The sequence below is a fragment of the Ambystoma mexicanum genome, chromosome 1q (assembly GCF_040938575.1).
Source record: "Ambystoma mexicanum isolate Mex_15411 chromosome 1q, UKY_AmexF1_1, whole genome shotgun sequence".
NCBI lineage: Eukaryota > Metazoa > Chordata > Amphibia > Caudata > Ambystomatidae > Ambystoma > Ambystoma mexicanum.
In genome coordinates this window covers 1,109,518,097-1,109,539,145 of record NC_090922.1, presented here as the reverse complement: position 1 = coordinate 1,109,539,145, position 21,049 = coordinate 1,109,518,097, and the positions used below count along the sequence as shown (strand labels likewise).

The window sequence follows — 21,049 nt, the reverse complement described above, 5'->3', positions numbered from 1 at the left end:
GGCCGATCTTAAAAAATGGGAAAAACTCACGATCTCATGGCTCGGCCGAGTTAATGCAGTTAAGGTGGTATGCCTTTCCCGTTTTCTATATCCCTTCCAAATGCTCCCAGTGGAGATACCAAAAGAGTACTTTAATGAAGCCAAAAGGGTTATGGTGAGATTCATATGGCAGGGGAAGACAGCAAGAATTCCATACGATACGCTAACGCTCCCCAAAGACAAAGGAGGGGTTGGACTCTACCCGATCTGTGGACTTACTATAAAGCCGCCCAGCTGCACGTCCTGATCCCACACCTTAGAGACCAGAAAAAACTCTAATGGGTCCAAATGGACAATCACTATCTCTCTCCAGCTACGGCATCGGAATGGCTATGGACCCCACACAAAAGGGTACAACGAAAAATCAAAGGCCACCCCATCTTGAGCACTATATGGAGCATATGGCGCACAGGCAAGGAAATGCGCAAAATCACTACCTGGCCATCCCCGCTCAGTCACCTATGGTCACCCGGCATGAACAACCATATACCTAACGTGGGTAGGTTTCAGGCATGGTTTGAGGCGGGTCTGGAGAGAGTGGGACAGCTCCAGAAGAAAGATTTGTTTATTACGCTACCAGATCTGACAGACGCCTTGGGTATAGGCACCCTATCCACATTCTAGCACATCCAACTGAAAGGGGTCTTAAAGCAGACGAAATGGAGAGACAAATTGAATAGAGACCTTACCCCATTTGAGAAACTCCTGGACTCTAAATCTGAGATGAAAGGCCTCATATCTGCAATGTATCCGGAATTAATAGCGGCGGGTGATGGCTCAACGGAAGCCCTACGAACAAGGTGGGAAAAAGACTTTGGAGAAGAGATACATCCTGATCTATGGGAAACAATGTGTAGAGCGGCTTCCACAACGTCTATATCCAGCCAATACAAGCTCCATGCCATCAAACTCCTACACAGATGGCAATATGACCTCTTTAGACTTTCCAAAATGTCCCAAACAATGAGCCCAACATGCTGGAGAAAATGCGGGGAAATAGCCAACTATTGGCACATGTGGTGGGGCTGCCAGCGCCTCAAGATATTCTGGAATGAGGTCCTGGGGTGGATTACGGAGATAGAGGGGATTCAAAGAGACACTGATGCCTACTTGATACTCTTTGGCCTGGAAAGAGACGATGACTGGACCAGAGTGACGGGCTTGGCCCCCCCACCTACTCCTAGCGGCCAGGGCTCTTCTGGTGATTAAGTGGAAGTCTATGACGGTGCCCAGTAAAAACGAATGGATCAATCTGGCCACAAACATCTACCTAATGGAGACAATAACCGCCTCTCTTCATGGCAAAGCCTCACAATGTGAAGCCCTATGGATGGACTTTAAAAATAAACATCTCACAACAGACTCCGAGTCCAGAGTGGACGACTCTGCCGGGTCATGATGAAAAGGCATCCCCGATGGAAACCAATGGAAGAAGAACTTGCAATAGGTGGCCCCAGACCAATCACTCAATTGAAATATGAATAAAATATTTTCGAAGTCCCTACGCTTTTATAACATTCAACAGATGAGTGCTCAATCAAGGAAGGGAGAGGGGCGGGGTTTCATATATTGTGATGGACATACCCTGATATAAGCATAACGACATATGTTGCGAATATCTTGATATAATGTATATTGTCTTTCTCATACAATCATATGCTTACAATGGTCTTATGTGTAACAGGTATTCCATCTTGTTTGTTTCTTTGTTAAAACCAAAAAAGCCAAATTAAAAAAAAAAAAAAGCCGAGCACCTGCCCGCCCTTCAGAGGCAAATCTGTGACCACAGAGAGTTGGGGGCGGGGTTGCTGAAGCAACGCCCCTCAGTAAATTGATTCACAGGGACAACCATACAGGATTAAGACACTAGTCCGAGACCCACAAAAGTACTGAAAGGTCATCCTGGAGCTCAGACCACTGACATTGAAGTAGCCATAGAGGCAACCTCTTGCGTAACTGGGCCTCTAGCAACACCAGAATGCAGGAGGGCATGAGGCCCAGTAGACACAGGATGGGGGAGACCGAAACCAGCTTCTGATACTGAAAGACACAAACCATCTCTAGGATGTTTGCCACCCGATCCACTGCAGGGAAAGCCCTGCCCCCAATCAGGTGTCCAAGACCGCTCAGAAAATCTGAGGGACTGGGACAGGGAAACCTTGGACTCCTTGATGTTCAGGAAGTAGTCCAAACTGTGAAACAGGCTGCCTGTGTAAAACAGATGCACCTACACCAGGTCCAGGGTGCGGGCTCGGACAAGCCAGTCATCTGGGTAATGGAAGAAATGTATACTTTTCCCTTCAGTGGTGAGCTTCAGCCACCACCACTAGTTTAGGGAAGATACTGAGCTCAGAAGAACTTTGGACTGGTATTGAGAGGTCCCGACTACAAATCCTGGATAACTTCTATGCTTGTAATGGCTCAGCACATGGAAGTAGACATCTTAAATCCATAGATGCCAACCAGTTCGGTAGTTCGCGGGCCTGGTGGATCTGGGCCAAGGTAGCATCTTGAACATGTATTTGTGCTGGTACAAATTAAAAATACTCGAATCCAAGAAAGGACGCAGGTCCCTGCCTTTCTTAGGAACCAGAAAGTGAATGGAAAACTAGCCCCTGCCTCGCTTTGATGAGAGCACCAAATCTATGGTGCCCTTTGACAGGAGTGGGCAGACCTCCACCAGCAGGAGAGGGGTTGGGTCAGTGATGGGCTGGAGGGAGGGTAGGCATTGATCAAGCAGGAGGCAGAAACCCAGAGTCACAACTTGTAAAGCTCAAGCATCAGAAGTGGTGCGAAGCCACTACTTGACAAACTGCTATCCTTCCTCCCAACTGAGTGAAATGGACAAAGTCCCCTTCGCAAAGATTTTGCCCCTGGGGCTGCTGTGGGTAGCCAGCGAATTCAGCAAAACAATCAGTCTTGGTTGCACAACATCTAACTTGGCTAGAGGGCGAGTGGGGCAAAGCTGCTGTTTGCTAAAGGGTGTCTGACCCCTTCCACACTGGGCAAACAAGGCCAAGGGATGAAAGCCCTCCCCTCTTGGTGCGAAGGAGGAAGGCAGTTGAACCCAGGCCTAAAGATTTTACCATAGACTCTGAATCCTGAAATTTTGGGAAGGACTCATTCAACCTTGGCCTAAACAGGTTGTTCCCATCAGGGCACATCCAAAAGCTACGCCTGGACACCATGGATGAGTACCTTCTCAGGAGTGACCTAGTACCGATGACTTATACCACACAATCAGTCGAGACCTGACTGCAATGCCTGTCGTGCTGCCTCCTTTTCATCCATCACCAAGGCATAAAATCCCTCCTTCTCCTTTCCAAGTGAGTTCTATGCAGCACCTGAGATGACCCAGTAAAGTCCAAAGGAATACTTGGCCTGGGAGCAAAATGCACCAATGTCCCTTAGTGCGAGGTTGCCGGAAACACACCCCTTGCTTCCCCAGACGCCCTGTCTCTTGTTCTCCATATACGGATGCAGGGAGCCGAACAAGGTAGTCTTGAGGCCCAAAGTTGTGCGCTGTATGGTTGCCCTCTCTATTGACGTATGGGTGGAGAGAAATTCTGGATCCAACGGACCCGCTGAATGTTTTTAGGCAAAGTTCCAGCTCACTGCAGTGAGCAACATCGGTTTCTCCAGGCAGCCCAAATAGGGGCCTACACTGCTGGATTGAAAGGAAGCAGGGTCTCAAATGGAGGACACAAAAATAAAACATATATGGTCAAGCGGGTTTTATGTTTGAGGCTAATATAATAGCCTAAAACATTACCACGTTATGTAAGATAACCGCGGTAGAAAAGTTAGGGTAGATACCAATGCCACCAGCCACCAGCCAAGTCTTAATGTTAAGGGAGCGAAACAAGGCTCCAGGAGGCACAGACAAAAGGGGTAAGAGTTAACCCTTTCCAGTACTTCATGTAAGATGGGGTGTACTGGGTCTGTGGTTTAAGTGACTATATAAAGTTAATGGCAACTTTACCTGATTCTGGCTGTTCCCAAAGGGTACTGCATATAATTCTGCCCAACACCCATCTCCTCAGTCCTTATTAAATCAAGGCTCTCTCCCTCCTTTCTTTCCTGACAGAAAACCACAAAGTTGTTTAAAATGTCAGTTTTTCCCAACTCTGCAAGGTGACTATAAAACCCTGCCCATTTTGTGTCCTCTACCTTTTTTGTCATCGTTCGAGAAGGAGGCAGAAGAACCGAGAGGGGAGAGAAAGGTGGGACCTAAGGACTGTGATGAGATGGGTGTACTAGGATTAATGATTACCCTCTGTAATCTGCCATTACCTACCTCCTCCCCCAGTTTTGCCACAGTTCTTACTATATGAAGATATTGAAAGCAATGACTTTGTTCCTTTGCCGAGTTACAATGAATCCAGTACTGAAAGAACACTCCAGTACTACACAAAGGACCCATGTGACATGTGGGATCACTTTCTGAGGTCGATAGATCTATTACCATTTTAGAAATGGGGTAAATTTAACACTTTTTATTATAGCACTTAGAATCTTCAGTGAATCTGGCAGAAAGCACTATTTAACACACTGTTATTATAAGGGGGCTCATAAGAATTTACCAAGGTACTTAGTGTGTTTTGTAGATATTTTATGAGCCAGGATATAGCTCAGCCAGTGGAAATCGAGCCTGGAGAGTTCTGGGAGAGGATCTAGAACATAGATGAATATGTGAAATTTACCACTGACATTTCAATTTACAATTCAATGTATTCCTCAGGGGTGATGTTCAGAGCGGAATGTCCTAATGCCCGATGAATGAACGGCACTGATGAATAGTCTGAGGTTACAACCTATTAAATGTTCCAACAATATCAGTTGGGACACATCAAATACATTAATGATACTCATTTCCCCCTGAAATATTACGTGTCAACAACCAGCCATATAAGTTAACCAGGTACCAATCCGCATGGTACTGAACATAAAGCTGGAGTTCACACCTGAAAGTGAAAAAGGACACACCAAATTAATAACCAATAAGGGTTAGCCACAAGTTGCTGAAAATAATACCTTTGAAACAACAATGTCCTATTTAATATCCCCAGGTAAAGTATTAAAACTAAGACCTCTTGGATTCCTTGCACCCACAGATTGCTCATCTTTGATATTATTTCTTCACCGGGGGCAAAGCATAGCTCTTTGTCTGTCGCTGTGACCTATGACCTCAGTTTACTTTTTCTGTGCACCCTGTATGCCTTTGGAACTCTACGTAGCTTTTGCTCATCTCTTTAAGCGCCGTTGGAATTGCTGAAGGCAGATGTCTGTCTCAGATCCTCATGGGATTTTCCTATATTGCATGGGGGAGACCCACACTCCACAAGATTGCAGATAGTGCCAATGTAGGCAACTGAAGGCTCAAAGGGAGCATGGCTTTAAATTGTTCACCTGCTGTCACAAGGGTGACACAAGGACACCTTCCAAGTCTCTGTGTGCGGAACACAGGAAGATGCCAGTGGAAGAACGAATAGCGGTCCGCTACCTCTGTCTGTGAGGAAAAGCAGCAGCATCAGCAGCTTAGGAAGAGGTCCCACTGCCCAAGCAACTCCTCCAAGTATTACTTTTCATCTTTTAAGAAGCAGAGTCCCCACTCCAGAGGTTCTTTGGAGGATTTGACTGCAACACCACCAAGTACCCTTTCTCACTCATTACTCTACCACATAGAAGTGGGAGAGGTTCCAGGTGAAAATGCTTAACATTAATATTGCAATAGACTCCCCTCTTGACCACAACCTCAAGCCTGCATGCTCGGTCCCGTCTCCAGCTGACATGGCTCCATCCAGGCACCATGCGGCTCTACCTTCAGGTGTCGAAACTTCGGCCTTGGTCCCCCTTCCTGGCAGCGTTGTTTCAGCACTGACAAAGGATGCACCTCTCAGGAGTATGCCCCACTTACAATGGGAACATTTCTCTCAAAGATGTCTTGACATCTTAGATGAAGGTGATCAGATCTCCTTTGAGCTTGGGACCCATTTACTCTGGTGTGACTGAGGACTTCAATCGAAGGAAGAACACTATGCACACATTTCTTTTTGTTAAAGTCTTTCTCATGTTTTAATCTGCGCACCAAACTGGGGATGACTCCTTTGTTCGTTGTCTTTTCGCGGGCTTCTGCACAGAAGCACTCATTAAGGCACCTGATAGTCTAGGTAGGCAGGATGTGAGGGAGGGATCTTCGGACCCCTGCCATGGGTTCCCTTGGTAACCCAAGTCGCACTCTTGTCTGATTGGCTAAGGGGACTGGCCTTGCCAGGCAAGCCACCCTGCTGTGTGATTGACAGCCAGGCTGTATGAATGGGGGAAAACTGCTCTTCCAGTACCAGGACCTGCTTTTTATGCAGAGTCGCCACTGGAACGAAAGAACCAACAAGGAACTAGAAGAGGACCCCTACGACGACTGAACCGCCCGTTGAAGCCCTGCTGCAGGTCCGAATCTCCAAAACTGAGAGAAGATCCTCCAGAAAACTTCTTCTCTTGAGCTGGTGGGACCAACCAGTTCGCCCAAACGACAAGCCAGGACCCCTCCCTCTGGTCGAATTCGCTGTACAGAGCTACAGTGGGCCGAATAGACAGGACGGTCGGACCCTGCTTGGGTTTTAAGGAGCGCACCTTTTATTTGTTGTTTGGCGCTGCTGCTGGTTTCTTCCCTGGGTAGTGCAGGACCCTCCAGTTTTCCTACTTTTGATCAGTCTGACAGTCGCTTCAGGAACCATGAACCTGCAGGAACTACCAGGAACGTCTGCCTCAGCTACAGCCCCCTCTCCGCTTTAAGGTACTGTGCAAATCCGGTTGTGCGTTTCGTTCAGCTGCGGTGAAAGTGTTTGAAATCCTTCTCCAATCCGAGGCCTTGTCATTCTCTTCAAACTAACTTTTCTACCAACCAACCTTGTCCGGAAACCGTGCCACGAACTTTACCGCGAACTACTCTGAACTGTATTATCTTGAGCAAAAGACTTTGAACCACTGACTTTGGCCCTAAGCCTTTTCTATCTGATTTTCTCATTGTAGTTTCTCTTGTTCGCTTGCCCTGAGTACTTACCTGTTGGTGTGGATTCATTTCTGTTAACTTTTGTCTTTCCCTACCTTTTAAATTGCTGGAGTGCCATTTTGCTCCCACTTCCTTTTGTGAGCCTAACTTGCCCGGAATTTAAGGGAAGTCGTGTGGTGTATTTATTATTGTGATTTTGACCTTGCTTAGAATAGTGAAATGTTATACAACTGTTGAGTAAATAAATATATATTCTTTTACTTAGAAACCTTGAGTCAATGTTGGCCTGAATCATAGTAATTGCTGTCCTTTGTGTAACTATTTGTACTGCTCACTTACTCTTGAGATACGACTGGCTGCTCCGCTACTGCTACCACTATAACTGTGTAGTACAGGCTTGTACCAAAGGTGAAATTGTACTGTCGCTTGTATTCTTAATTGTGTGTAGTGTTCCCAAAGGGTACTGCATATAATTCTGCCTAACACTCTTCTACATTATGCTGGGGCTTCCACCTGTTTGCATGGGAGACTTTCAACACAGGGACCTTCATGCAGGCCCAGGCTCCAGACAGTGCCACTTCGTCTGCACCCCTTCACATCCGGCCACTAGTACCTCATGCTCAATTCTGTGCAAAGTGGAGTCACACCTTTTGAAATCCCTGCAGAGATGTGCTATGACCTTTATCTAAGGTGATACAGGAGTTCAAAAAACCTGGACAGCCCACTGATGTGGACAAAGGGCTCGAAGCCGGTACCGACACTGGATGTAAAAGAAGGAAAATCTGACAGCAGAGGGGAGGCTGGTGTAAGGTAGAATACATGTCAATATGCCACTCAGGAATTGCTCATCTAGTCCTGATTTTTTTAAAGCATTCCAGGACTTGTAATTCTTGATTTGTGGTGGGAAAATCAAAACTACAAGACCCCAAATGCTAAAAAAATAATGGAACAGATTGAAAGATGGGTTGAACATGATGGCAAGAACATGATTCCTCTAATCCTCCTATTCCCCTCTTATTAAAAAAATGATAAGTTACTCACCGTAGTGACCAACGTACTCCTAAGTCCATAGCCACTGTCCATCTCGCCCGACTATGCACGGGGAGCTCTGGGAGGAAATCTGCAATCTCCCACCACAGCTTTTGATTCACTGCAGTCAGCATAGCATCAGCATTGGCCAGGCGCAGATGGAGAGTGGCATTAGAGTCATTTTTTGGGACATAGGATTCCAAAAGCTTTTCATCCTTCCCTATGCGTGCTGATGTGGATGCTGATGATGTCTGTGGCTTGGAGTAAAAGGAGGCCGCAGCTATACCCGAAAAATTAGGGAGCCCCCCTCCGCCTGCCTAGATTTGGCATTGAGGCATTTATTGGTAGGCTGCGTTGAGTGCAGCTTTACCCATCCCTTCTTGGCTAGGTACTCTACATTCCTTTGCAGAGGGATGCCATCTATCAGGAATGAGTTACAGTAATCGAAACATGAAATAATAATGGCTCGAACAACTGAAGAGCAGTTCGCCTCAGAGATGAAAGGCTTGATATTCTTAAGGAGTCTCAAATAATAGTGGCACTTCTTTCAGAAGTAACTAGGCTGAGTCTCAGAACCAAGAGATGAAATGAGAAAGACCCCCAGTGTCTTAACCTTTCTAGTGACTAAGATAGGACAATCCTAAATACTGAAGCAGGAGTACTCTTCCCCAGTTTAACTCTGATCACGGAGCTTCGGAAAAGCAGTAATTCAGTTTTTGTTCTGTTAAGGGAGAGACAGTTTTCCGTCGTTCAATGACACCATAGAAGGAATTCAAAATCCTGGTATCTATGTCATGATCCCCACCGATTTCCAGAATCAGTTGGGTATCATCTGCGTAATTTGCAAAAGAGATCCCTCAGGTCTCTAAAAGACAAGAGAGTGGTCTAAAATACAAATTAAAGAGCGTAGGCGAAATACAGGCTCCCTGTGGGTCCCAGCAAAACAGGGAAGCAGGGTTTGATAAAGCACTCTCACAGAATACCAAGGATTGGCTGCCAGATAAAAATGATTTAATCCAGCTCGTGGGTTTGGGAGCACAATTCCCTAAATCTGAGAGAGTGTAAAGCAGGTGATCAAGATCGAGCATATGAAAAGCCACAGACAAATCGAGGAGGACCAGAAGCCCAATTTTCCCCTGGTCCAACATCTTGAACATATTAGTCTGTAGGTCGAGGAAAGAGGTCTCTGTACTATGATCAGCTCTAAACCCTGATTGTTTACTGTAGAGTATAGATGATGATGATAGGCCTGCTATTGCTTTGAAGCAGAACATTTGAATTAGTAAATTGACCTTAGGTTTTTAGCATCTTTGGGGTCCAGGCCAGCCTTCTTCACCAATAGAGTGATAGTAACAACTTTGATAATTTCTGGGACTGAATTGTGGTCAAAGGAAGAATTAATGAGTCTGGTGAGAAATGGAATGAACGCTTTTTATTGTTCAACACTAGTTTAGCACAGATGATATTCTCTCAGCAGGAAGTGGGATGCATTAAGGACAGAATTACATCCATCTCGGAATTGGTAACAAGTTTAAAGGAGAATTTATGTTGTCCATCCATCCATCCGTCCGTCCGTCGACCCGTCCGTCCATCCATGCGCCCGCCCCTCCAACCATCCATGTGCCCATCGATGCACCCGCCCACTCATCCATCCATCCAGCCGCCGAACCATCCATCCATCCATCCATCCGTTCAGTCCATCCATCCATCCATCCCACCATCCACCTACCTGCCCACCTATCCATCCATCCGCCCATCCATCCATCCGCCCGCCTCTCCATCTGCCCACCTCTCCATCGATCCGTTTGCCTCTCCTTCTGTCATCCGTCCATCCTCCCGGCCGCCCCTCCACCCATCCACCCATCCAGCCGCCCGCCCGCCCACCCGCCTACCCCCCCGCCCCTCCTTCCCTCATCCATATACCCACCCACCCACCAACCACTCCATTCATCCACCCACCCCTCCGCCCCTCCATCCGCCCGCCCCTCCATCCGTGTGCCCCTCCCTCCATCGTCCGCCTATCCTCTCGGCTGTCTGTCCTCCCGGCCACCCCACCCTACCCTACGCCCAGCCCTCCATCTATCTATCTATCTACCTATCTATCCATCCATCCATCCATCCATCCATCCATCCATCCACCCACCCCTCCATCCATCAATCCCTCCATCCATCCGCCCCTCCATCCGTGTGCCCGCCCCTCCATCCGTGTGCCCGTCCCTCCATCCGTGTGCCCGCCTCTCCATCCGTGTGCCCGCCTCTCCATCCGTGTGCCCGCCCCTCCATCCTTGTGCCCGCCCCTCCATCCTTGTGCCCCTCCCTCCGTCGTCCGCCTATCCTCTCGGCCCACCCTCGGCCCACCCCTCCAACCATCCATCCGCCCCTCCATACATCAGCCCGCCCCTCCATCCATCCATCCGCCCGCCCCTCCATCCATTCATTCATCCATCCATCCGCCCCTACATCCATCCATCCACCCATCCGCCCTTACATCCATCCATCCATTCATCCATCCATCCACCCCTATATCCATCCATCCGCCCCTACATCCATCCATCCGCCCCTACATCCATCCATCCCTCCGCCTGCCCCTACATCCATCCATCCATCCATCCATCCATCCGCCCGCCCCTACATCCATCCATCCATCCATCCCCCCACCCATCCATCTGCCCCTACATCCATCCATCCATCCAACCGCCCATCCATCCATCCATCCATCCATCCATCCATCCATCCGTCCGCCCCTACATCCATCCATCCATCCGCCCCTCCATCCATCTGTGTGCCCCTCCCTCCGCCCCTCCATCCATCCATTTCTCCATCCATCCACCCCTCCATCCATCCATCCGCCCGCCCCTCCATCCATCCATCCATCCATACATCCGCCCGCCCTTCCATACATCCGCCCGCCCCTCCATCCATCCATCTGCCGCTCCATCCATCCATCCATCCGCCCGCCCATCCATCCATCCATCCATCCGCCCGCCCATCCATCCATCCGCCCGCCCATCCATCCATCCATCCGCCCGCCCATCCATCCATCCATCCATCCGCCCGCCCCTCCATCCATCCGCCCGCCCCTCCATCCATCCATCCATCCATCCATCCATCCATCCATCCATCCATCCATCCATCCATCCATCCATCCGCCCCTACATCCATCCATGTGCCCCTCCCTCCGTCGTCCGTCCGTCTATCCTCTCGGCCGTCTGTCCTTGTTAGGGAGAATTCTCATAAATGGCTAATTTCCCTTACCTACTGAGTCCCTCAGCAGCTTTGCTGGATTTCTAGGGTTTATTTTATTTCACCTGGTAAGAGTGTGAGCCTTTTTCCCACTCTTACATGTGTTTTGCTATGTGTGTTTCTACTTTTTGTGTGATCTTGGGCATTGGAGCCTCACCTACTCCAGTGCACCATATTTTTCATGCGTGTTACACAGCACCTTCAGTGCAGTGACACAGGGTTGTCTTTTAGACTTCCTACCGACTCCATTTTCTGGGGCTGACTACAGTCCCCCAGAAAAGGGTAAAGTTGCCATTAACTTTACCTTAGTCACTTTAAACCACAGACCCAGTACACCCCATCTTCCATGGAGTATTGGAAAGGGTTAATTCTTATCCCTTTTTGTCTGTGCCTCTTGGGGCAGTGTTTCGCTCCCTTTACATTAAGACTTGGCTGGTGGCAGTGGTATCTACCCTAACTTTTCTACCGCGATTATCTCATATAAACGTGGTAATGTTTTAGGCTATTATATTAGCCCGCCCCTCCATCCATCCACCCGCTCATCCATCCATCGGCCCATCCCTCCATGCACCCGCTCCTCCATCCATCTGCCACTCCATCCATCCGCCCCTCCATCCAGCCATCCCTCAGCCCCTCCATCCATCCATGTGCCCCTTCCTCCGTCGTCCGTCCGTCTATCCTCTCGGCCGCCCCTCCAGCCAGCCATCCATCTGCCCATCCATCCATCCATCCGCCCCTCCCTCCATCCATCCATCCATCCATCCATCCATCCGCCCCTACATCTATCCGTGTACCCCTCCCTCTGTCCGCCATCCATCCTCCGGGCCCCTCCATCCATCTGGCCATCCATCGCTCCATCCATCTGCCCGCCCCTCCATCCTTCCGCCTCTCCATCCATCCGCCCGCCCCTCCATCCCTCCATCCATCGTCCATCCATTCTCCCGGCCGTCCGTCCTCCGGGCCGCCCCTCCAACCATCCGCCCCTCCATCCATCCATCCATCCATCCGCCGGCCCGTCCGTCTGCCCCTCCATCCATCCGTCCGCCCCTCCATCCGTCCCTCCATCCATCCATCCATCCATCCATCCGTCCCTCCATCCATCCGCCCCTCCATCCATCCATCCGCCCCTCCATCCATCCATCCGCCCCTCCATCCATCCGCCCCTCCATCCATCCATCTGCCCCTCCATCCATCCATCCATCTGCCCGCCCCTCCATCCATCCGCCCGCTCATCCATCCATCCATCCCTCCATGCACCCGCTCCTCCATCCATCTGCCACTCCATCCATCCGCCACTCCATCCAGCCATCCCTCCACCCCTCCATCCAGCCATCCATCCACCCCTCCATCCATCCATCCATCCATACGCCCCTCCCTCCATCCGCCCGCCCATCCATCCATCCATCCGCCCGCCCATCCATCCATCCATCCATCCATCCATCCATCCGCCCCTCCATCCATCCATCCATCCGCCCCTCCATCCATCCATCCATCCATATATCTATCTATCCATCCATCCATCCATCCATCCATCCGCCCCTCCCTCCACCCGCCCCTCCATCCATTCATCCATCCGCTCCTCCATCCATCCGCCCCTCCATCTATCCGCCCCTCCATCTATCCGTGTGCCCCTCCCTCCATCGTCCCGGCCACCCCTCCATCCATGTGCCTGCCCCGGCAACCATCCATCCATCCGCCCATCCATCCATCCGCCCCCTCCATCCATCCGCCCCTCCATCCATCAGCCCCTCCATCCATCAGCCCCTCCATCCATCAGCCCCTCCATCCATCCGCCCCTCCATCCATCCGCCCCTCCATCCATCTCTCCCTCCATCCATCCGCCCCTCCATCCATCTCTCCCTCCATCCATCCATCCATCCATCCATCCGCCCCTCCATCCATCTCTCCCTCCATCCGCCCCTCCATCCCGTCTATTAATTCACCTGCCAATCCATCCGCCCGCCCTTCCACCAGTCCATGGACAAGCACATCCAGCTGCCAACCCATTCATCCCCACTCTTCCCGCGATCCCCCCTCCATCCAGCCGTCCACTCATTGCTCCATCCGTGCCCCCATCTGTGTCCGAGCCCCCATCCATCCCATAAGTATGCACATCTGCTCATCCATCCCGCCTACCCATAAACCATGCCCACGAGCCACCCCGCCCACCATCGATTTATGCATTCTGTGCATCAATGTGCCTGTCCACGTATGAATTCATCTGCATGCCCATCCATCCATCCATCCATCCATCCATCCATCCATCCATCCATCCATCCATCCATCCTCTCCTCGGATGTTAGATTTCACTTACATTTTAAGGGATTGAAAGCATCTCTCAAAATAGAGGACAATTGGAGGAAGAAAAATGCTTACTAAAAAGTTGATAAAACATTAACAGTTAGGTGCAACATGTTTTATGTTGATCACCTTAAACAGTTTTGGAGCTAGCATTGTATGGTTACTTTGCAATTGTGGAATTACTGCATACTGGTCAGGGACTTCACTGGACTGTGTTGGAAACTGCATTGTTGATTGTGAAGGGGTAATTTAGTATGTTACACTTTGTCCCTGTATGATGCTCTTCCATTCTTTATCTGATGTGACATTGCATATACTTTATGGATTTATTTCCATAAAATAAATTAATAGCATGCACAGCCATATCAAAATGTTGAACTACAATGTAAATTATAACAAGTCGCCCATTTCTATACTTGGGCCATAAAATGAAGCTTAAAAACTTGACAACCTACTTTATTCTATCCCTCACCCCCACTTTACCTCAGATATTTTTGGAGGGAACCACTAGTAAGCATTTCATTTTAAACCAGTGAGGGAATCACACCACCTCTAATATAGTATGTGTGGGAGCAGGGACTTTCTACAGATAATAGGCCATTAAGCAAGGTTAAGATTCAGTATTGGCGCTTTTGGGTACGTACTTCATTTTGCCGCCAAGCTCGAGCAGCTGCTGGTTTCTCAGATCGGTTTCCTGAGTGGCCATATGCAATTTCTCCTCTAGTCGTCGATGATCTGAGGCATTTGCAGATTTCTGTTTGTGAAGGTCTTGTTCTAGTTTCGAAATCTAAATGTATTGAATCAAAAATTTCATTTTTAACCCCATTTCTCAAAAAGGCATAATTACATCATAATTTGACTTGATAATTTTGTTGAGGATGTTGCACTTGAAGAAAGTTTAGGGTTTTCATAAATAGTTGCTCATAAATAGATTTATCACTGTACAAATGATTGATCGCTTCACTCAATTTGGAATTTAGGTATCTGTGCAAAACGAATAGTGAAAAAACAGCACACAATGTATGAGTTTGAGTAGTTACGCAAATATGAATATGATATCAACGGACAATAAATAAAAAAAACAGATGCTAAAATTAGTCCTGTGAAGGCAGCATGAAGCAAGACACACAACAAATTCAAAGTTCAAACTGAAATATTTTATTTACTCAAATGTCAGGATGGTAGAAGGCCTAACTTGCCCTATGCTAAGGTGGGATTTCCCTACCTGAACGAAACTAAGGAAATTATGAGTCAAACAGTTCATCTTAAAAGTCTGTCTGTGTCCAAAACGTACTCTTGCACTCATAACTAAGGTTAAACAATATGTAGGGATGTCAATAATAAAAGAAATGGTGATCAACACAAAGTTCTGAGCTTCTTCCAGCTCTTAGCTTTCCTTCTCAGCACCCCTTCCCTAGGTTCAACAAAGTTCCATAAAAGTCTCACGATTACCTTTCCCAAGTTCAGGCACTATAATTCCACACAATTCTCGGGGTTCCCTTCTCCAGTTCAACATAACACAGTTCAGCAAAAAGCGTGGGGTTCCCATCCCCTAGTTCAATGCAATACAGATCAAAAGAAAATGGTCTTGAGGATCCATCCTCAAGACAGCATTTTCAGTTCATCACGTCTCAGGATTCCCTTCCCCAGGAAGTCAAACGTAGCGGTTTTAGTCTTTTCAAAAAGGTTCAATACCACACTCTTGTCTTTTAGTCAGGGCTCACTGGTCTAGGCGCAGTTGTCAGACCACACGGTCCACCCATAAGAGGTCACGGAGCCAGAATCCCTAGGCTCCTCAGCTGACACAGGTTCTTCTGTACTTTCCTCTGTGTTCAAAGTCACATTCACTTAGCTCCTCTTTGTTGGCCTCTTGGCTTTATGTGCAGGCTTGCACTCCTCTGACATCTCCTAGTTAGCCCCTTGGCTTTGCCACCACCTGCTACACATCCCTTGCCAGTCTTTGGCCTTTCCACACTGGATATGTTCTTAAAGTTCACTTTCAGGTGGTCTAATTCATGCCCCACCTTTATATGACACTCTTACACACTTGCACTATTTTCCTTATGTTGCTTTCACATGGGTACTTTCCCTTTTGTTTCATCTGCCATTTACTTTGCCCATGAAGTTGTGTTCAATTTAGTATTCAATATGCTTAAATTCAAGTGTTCCTTCAGTTCGATATTCAACATGTATAATTCGAATCTGTTTAGAGTTTGAATTCATTTTCGGTATTTAATATGCATAATGCAGCTTGGTTGTAGGTTTCCATTCGGTTTGGTATCCAGATACATAATTCAGGTAAGTTTCAAGTTTTTATTTAATTTGTTACTTAATTACTTATCCACAGCCCGTGAGGAGCACCCGGTCTTGTGTGGCTCTCCACGGCACTCACCGCTCCCCAGCGGCTCCCGCTGCTTTCTCCCACTTCCGCATTCAACAGACTGGCTCCTGCTGCTCTGCATACACCAGCAACTCCATGTCTCTGCAGGGACACGAACGGCGCCCCCTCCAATGTCCTTATCGTCTGCAGCTCCAGCTGCTCTCATTCGCATATGGACGCTCGCACACCTTTGATATCCTCACGGCTTCTCTCGCCTTAGGCGCCCCGGGTCCTGCGGGATCTCGGCCGGCGTCCTGGCTCCTACTCCGGTCCCACCACAGCAGCCTCCTTTCTGTAAGGGTCCCCTGCTGGTCTCTCCCACACAGGCCTCCCCGTTTCGCGTTGTGCTGTTTTCAGGTTCCCCATTTATATACCTGCATGCACTTGACAGGTTGCGGGTGTGCATTCTTAATGGGACATTCCTGACCCTCACAGTCCTCTGCAGCCATCTTCCTCATCTCAGTACTATAACAGTGAACTATTTACTAGTGTTCACTACTCCTAGTCGCTTCTTCCTCGTTTCAGTACTGTCAGAAGAAAAATGTGGGTAAATGAGGATAACAGGCTTACAATAACCTATAAAGGTTGGGGGAGGGTTAGGTTGGTTAACAACAGAGCATTCCGGTTTCATATTTTAAGAAAAAAAATCAGGTAGCTTTCTTTATTTCGGCTATAAATATTGTGTATTTCCTGATGTTAAGTAGTAAAATATTGCAGAGTATTATTGTGTATGTTATTATTTTACTTTTTCTTGTTCTTTTTTCCTTTATTCTTGTATTGGTTTGCCTCTTATTTTAAGTTGCGCAAGATTTACTGTAATATAATCATTTCACAACAGTTTTATAGAAATGGTAATATGGTAATCTATTGACGTCCAAGCTTGTTCCGTTTGGTAAAAATTTGAGATTTAGTGTTAAGTCATTCAAATGTTTCCGCTTTGCATGATTCTGCAGATGCACTTCACATTTCACCCTTTGTCTGCAGGGCTACCAGCAGCTAGGTTATTTAAATGTTTTGTTTGTTTTTAAATTGTATTTATTTAATTAATTGGTGATTTGTTTAACAAAAAACTATTAGTTATAAATACAATCAAACAATATACATTTCTAGAAAAACATTTGTGAAATACTAAAGACAAGATACAAACCTAAGAAACCTATGATTGCGCTAAAATATATTTAAAATTTCTCTTGCAATAGGTCCATGATTAATCTAATAACATTGATTGTAGATAATATCAATTACCTCTGTCTTCCTACCAGAATTCATCAGTTATGATGTGTGAGGGAGCGTAGACAAATCTCAAAAACACTCATCCTTATCGCCAGCTTTTCTGTACAATCCGTGAACAGGTGCTTCCAAGATTCGGGAACGTCCTTTCTATTACATAAACAGCATCCTCTCTCAGCAAATGGAATTTTCCCTATCGGACCATACATTTCCAAGGTGCCTAAACAGTTTGATCTAAAAAGCAGGAATCAAGTGCAAGAACGTTTACAAGAACATTTAAAAAGATATTGAGGTACAGAGTTAGCCATGGTGTGGATTCTATCATATACATTGTAGTTCTTATAATTAATTTCATTTTTATTATTGAACAAATCCTGTTCCAGAAGCTTCTTTTTAACGCTGACTGGATTAGTTCATAATATATGTATGTCGCAACAAATCTCATATAGGGTATCGGCACAATGTGTAAGGAATTAATTTAACACTTTAGGACTATACCCCTCTGCAATCCTGTCTAGATCATTGCCAAGGGTATTTTCAGCTTCCCTTAGTATATTTTTAGTCACATCGTTGTGTGAAAAAAGCAGGAGGTGCCTATTTCTGCCGAGATACACCGCAGAGCGGTGAGCGGAGCTGGGAGCCTGAGGTGGGAGCCAGTCTACAGCAGTCCACTGCAGACACGAAGCCGCAGCCGGATGGAGCCTGAGGTACGTCCCTTGAAAACCTTGATAACCTCTAAAGACTCTAAAAGCCCCAAATTATTCACGAAAGATTCCCAGGAAAAAAAACTATCTTTACCGGAGGGAAATTTAAGCCCGGAAAAGAGGAGGAGGAGTAAATCCGACAAACATTGTCACCATCCATCTTAGAATTGCTTACCACGGCTCAGAAAGCCAATAAGCACACCGTAATTACGGCTGTGAGGAACGCTAAAGACTTAGCTACACAGGATGAGACATTAGCAAACAATAACAAATCAGAAATGGAGGCCGTACCCGATTCGCGAGCTGGGGAGCACGACATAATAGGGGCCATGACTATAGCAGCGGGCGCCCAGCTCCTCCCGCGGTCAAGAACGGACGAGAGTGGTAAAGCAGCGCGGAGGAGAGCGGACGAACAACTCTCTTGTATGCAGGCACCGCGGAGGGAGAACAAACCAGCGTTGCATGCCGCCCCCAGTACACGGGGACTAGAACTGAGCCCGGTGCCGAGGAGTGGGCTTGAAGAAGAGCTCGAAGAAGAGTCGAGTGAGGCGGGAGAAACATGCCAGATAAACAATCACCGGCGTTTGACCCGAGAGGGGGGGGTGGAGAGCTGAAAGCCTCGAAAGAGGCGAAATTTGAAGACACAAACAAGTGCCCGGGAACGCCTTCCCCCTCAAACCCATATGCTTCTGAAGAGGTGATATGGACTGGAACCAGGAATGCTATAACGCCCAATAGCGACCAAAGTGGGGCAAAGGTGTTACCGTTGCAAGAAAGAAAAGAAACGGAAAACGTGGAAAAAATGAAACATCTGTACACCGAAATCCCAGTGAGGAGAGGGTAAGAGGTCTCAGTGTAGAAGGAATAACGGCGCCCAAACTCTCTGCAACAACAATAATAGAAAACTCTGTCCCTAATGGGATAGCCATCCAACCCATGATTCATGCTACAGAACAGGACTCTGAAAAAACGGTGCAAGGTCTGGGTGTAAACCCACAAAAAACCATGAAAGGCGCGAGTGAAGCAAGAGACATGGTAATAAGCCCCTATCCCGACAAGGATACGGATTCGGATGACGAAGATGTGGAGAGTGGAAATCTCTCTGAGGGAGAGCCGGATGATTCTAATAAAGAAACGGATGGTGAACAACTGAAGATGGGTTGTAGCCCTAAAAGGAAAAAAAGAGGCAAACCAAATACACCGGCAAAATCCAGGCCGCAAGGAGTTAAAACTGCAAAAACAAGAGCCCAAAAAAATACTAGTCTAGGTGATGAAAAAGCGAGAAAATCATACAAAAAAGGGCTGCCAAATCCGCTTCTATCACGCCCGCTAAAAGCGTTTTTTACATTGCAACAGAAAAGAAAGCAGAGCATCGATACGGAAGTATCTGATGCAGAGATGTTGGAAATAGCTATACAAACGCAGCCGGCTCAAAAACAGAGGAGAACTGAGCAGCCCGTAGGGGAGATAGAAAATCAAGCCCGGCCTATGAGATCTGGACAGGAAAAAAGCATGGAGGTACACAAACAAACCCGACCAAATGGCTGGGTGCAGGAAAAGAGCATGGTGCCCTTACAGGACTTAAGTAGTGACATCGAAAAAGCAAATGGGCCGGAACTTCTAGAAATTAGCCCCTTAGACACAAACGATCGCCCAATAGCTATAAATGAGATCTCTGAGACCTTATCCAGCCCCAATGGGGTACCTCAAAATATTGAAGAGATTCCAGATTCAGAAAATGATCAGGAAAAAGAGGGTGCAAGTGGTCTACATTATGAACGGGAAACCAATCAAAAGAACCAAACATATCGAAATAGAGAAGAGCGTCTGGCGTGGACAAAGCCTCATCTATCCAGGAGAGTTCCATCTGTATCTCCCACGTTACCTACGAATACCGGATCATTGAGAAACCCTTTTGAAAGCGATAGAAATGCAAGACCTTTAGAGGTGTGCCAGGACCTTAATTCCTCAGTACCATTGAGAAGATCAGACAAAACCCAAACGCCACCGAAAAAGAGACGACTCAGTGAAATCGCCATGGCCTTACAAAATGAATCGCCAAATAAAAAACCAGAAATGATAGCCATTATGTCGGCAATGACAATCGTCCTGGCCCCCTTTTGCAAGCTGTATGAAACTATCAAAGAGAACGTACAAGATAATACAGCAATCCTCTCCAATCTAATGATAAAACTAGCCCAGAGTCCTGTTTACCAGGAAATACGGATCTTATGTTAAACCAGAAACTGCAATATGAAAGGAAACTGGAAACATTGGAAAAAAAGATTGAGAATATGAAAATGGGGATGGGGACCCAATTTGAAAGAGCATCAGATAGATCCCAGAACACTTTAAATCAGAAAACATTGTGGGAAACGAAAATTGAAGCTCTGGAAAAAAAGATCGAAAGGTTGGAAATTCTAAACAAAAATTTCTCAACCAATTGTAGGATTTCGGAAGACGGAGCAGACAAGGCAGAGACTCTAATCAATGGAAAAAAGAAAACTGTATTGATTCTGGTGCAAGAAAAATCAGATGGCAGGCCGCAGTCCATAACACAAAAGACAAACCCCATAAATATTGAACTGACTAAAACAATAACAGAGTCCAAGAAGGACATCACAAAAATGGACAAAGAAGACCGGAGGGATCCGGGTCCGAGCCAATCGCCGGAGAGCAAAAAACGACAAGATGTTCGCTCTAAAGTAGAGGCTCTGGGCAGCGAGAGATCGCCAAGAACAACAGAGGAATTCTTAAAATGTAGCGACCTAATGAACATTTCTACTCACTCAGACAATGTCTCTCTGACACCAAAGGAAATTGACAACGACCAGGGGGGAAAAAAGCCCATTGATCAAGTGGATGTATACACAGTAAAGCCTAAAAGGGACAGAGATGGACCGTGCCAGACAGAAAAAATCGTATCAAGTCCGGCAGGTGGAAAGGAAGTGGCCAAAAAATCAGTGCCGGAAAGAGAAAAACCCGAGATAGAGAGGGAGATAATAAGATCAAGCCCTCCTAAACAGCGACAAACGCGTGAAAGAGAAGACAGTCAAAGAAGTCCTCGTAAGCATAGAGTGGAAAGAAATGTTGCGAGAAACAAAAAGGTTTCCA

General features: G+C 47.2%; 1 protein-coding gene across 4 annotated transcripts in view; it reads right to left on the bottom strand.

The window, feature by feature from the left end:
- CCDC18 (coiled-coil domain containing 18) overlaps nucleotides 1-21,049 on the bottom strand; it is a 2,185,916-nt gene that overhangs the window by 953,553 nt on the left and 1,211,314 nt on the right. For all 4 annotated transcript variants that reach the window (XM_069641832.1, XM_069641829.1, XM_069641831.1 and 1 more), the window contains exon 19: nucleotides 14,266-14,408. In XM_069641832.1, the coding sequence (XP_069497933.1) occupies nucleotides 14,266-14,408 (143 nt within the window). The remainder of the gene's footprint in view (nucleotides 1-14,265; nucleotides 14,409-21,049) is intronic.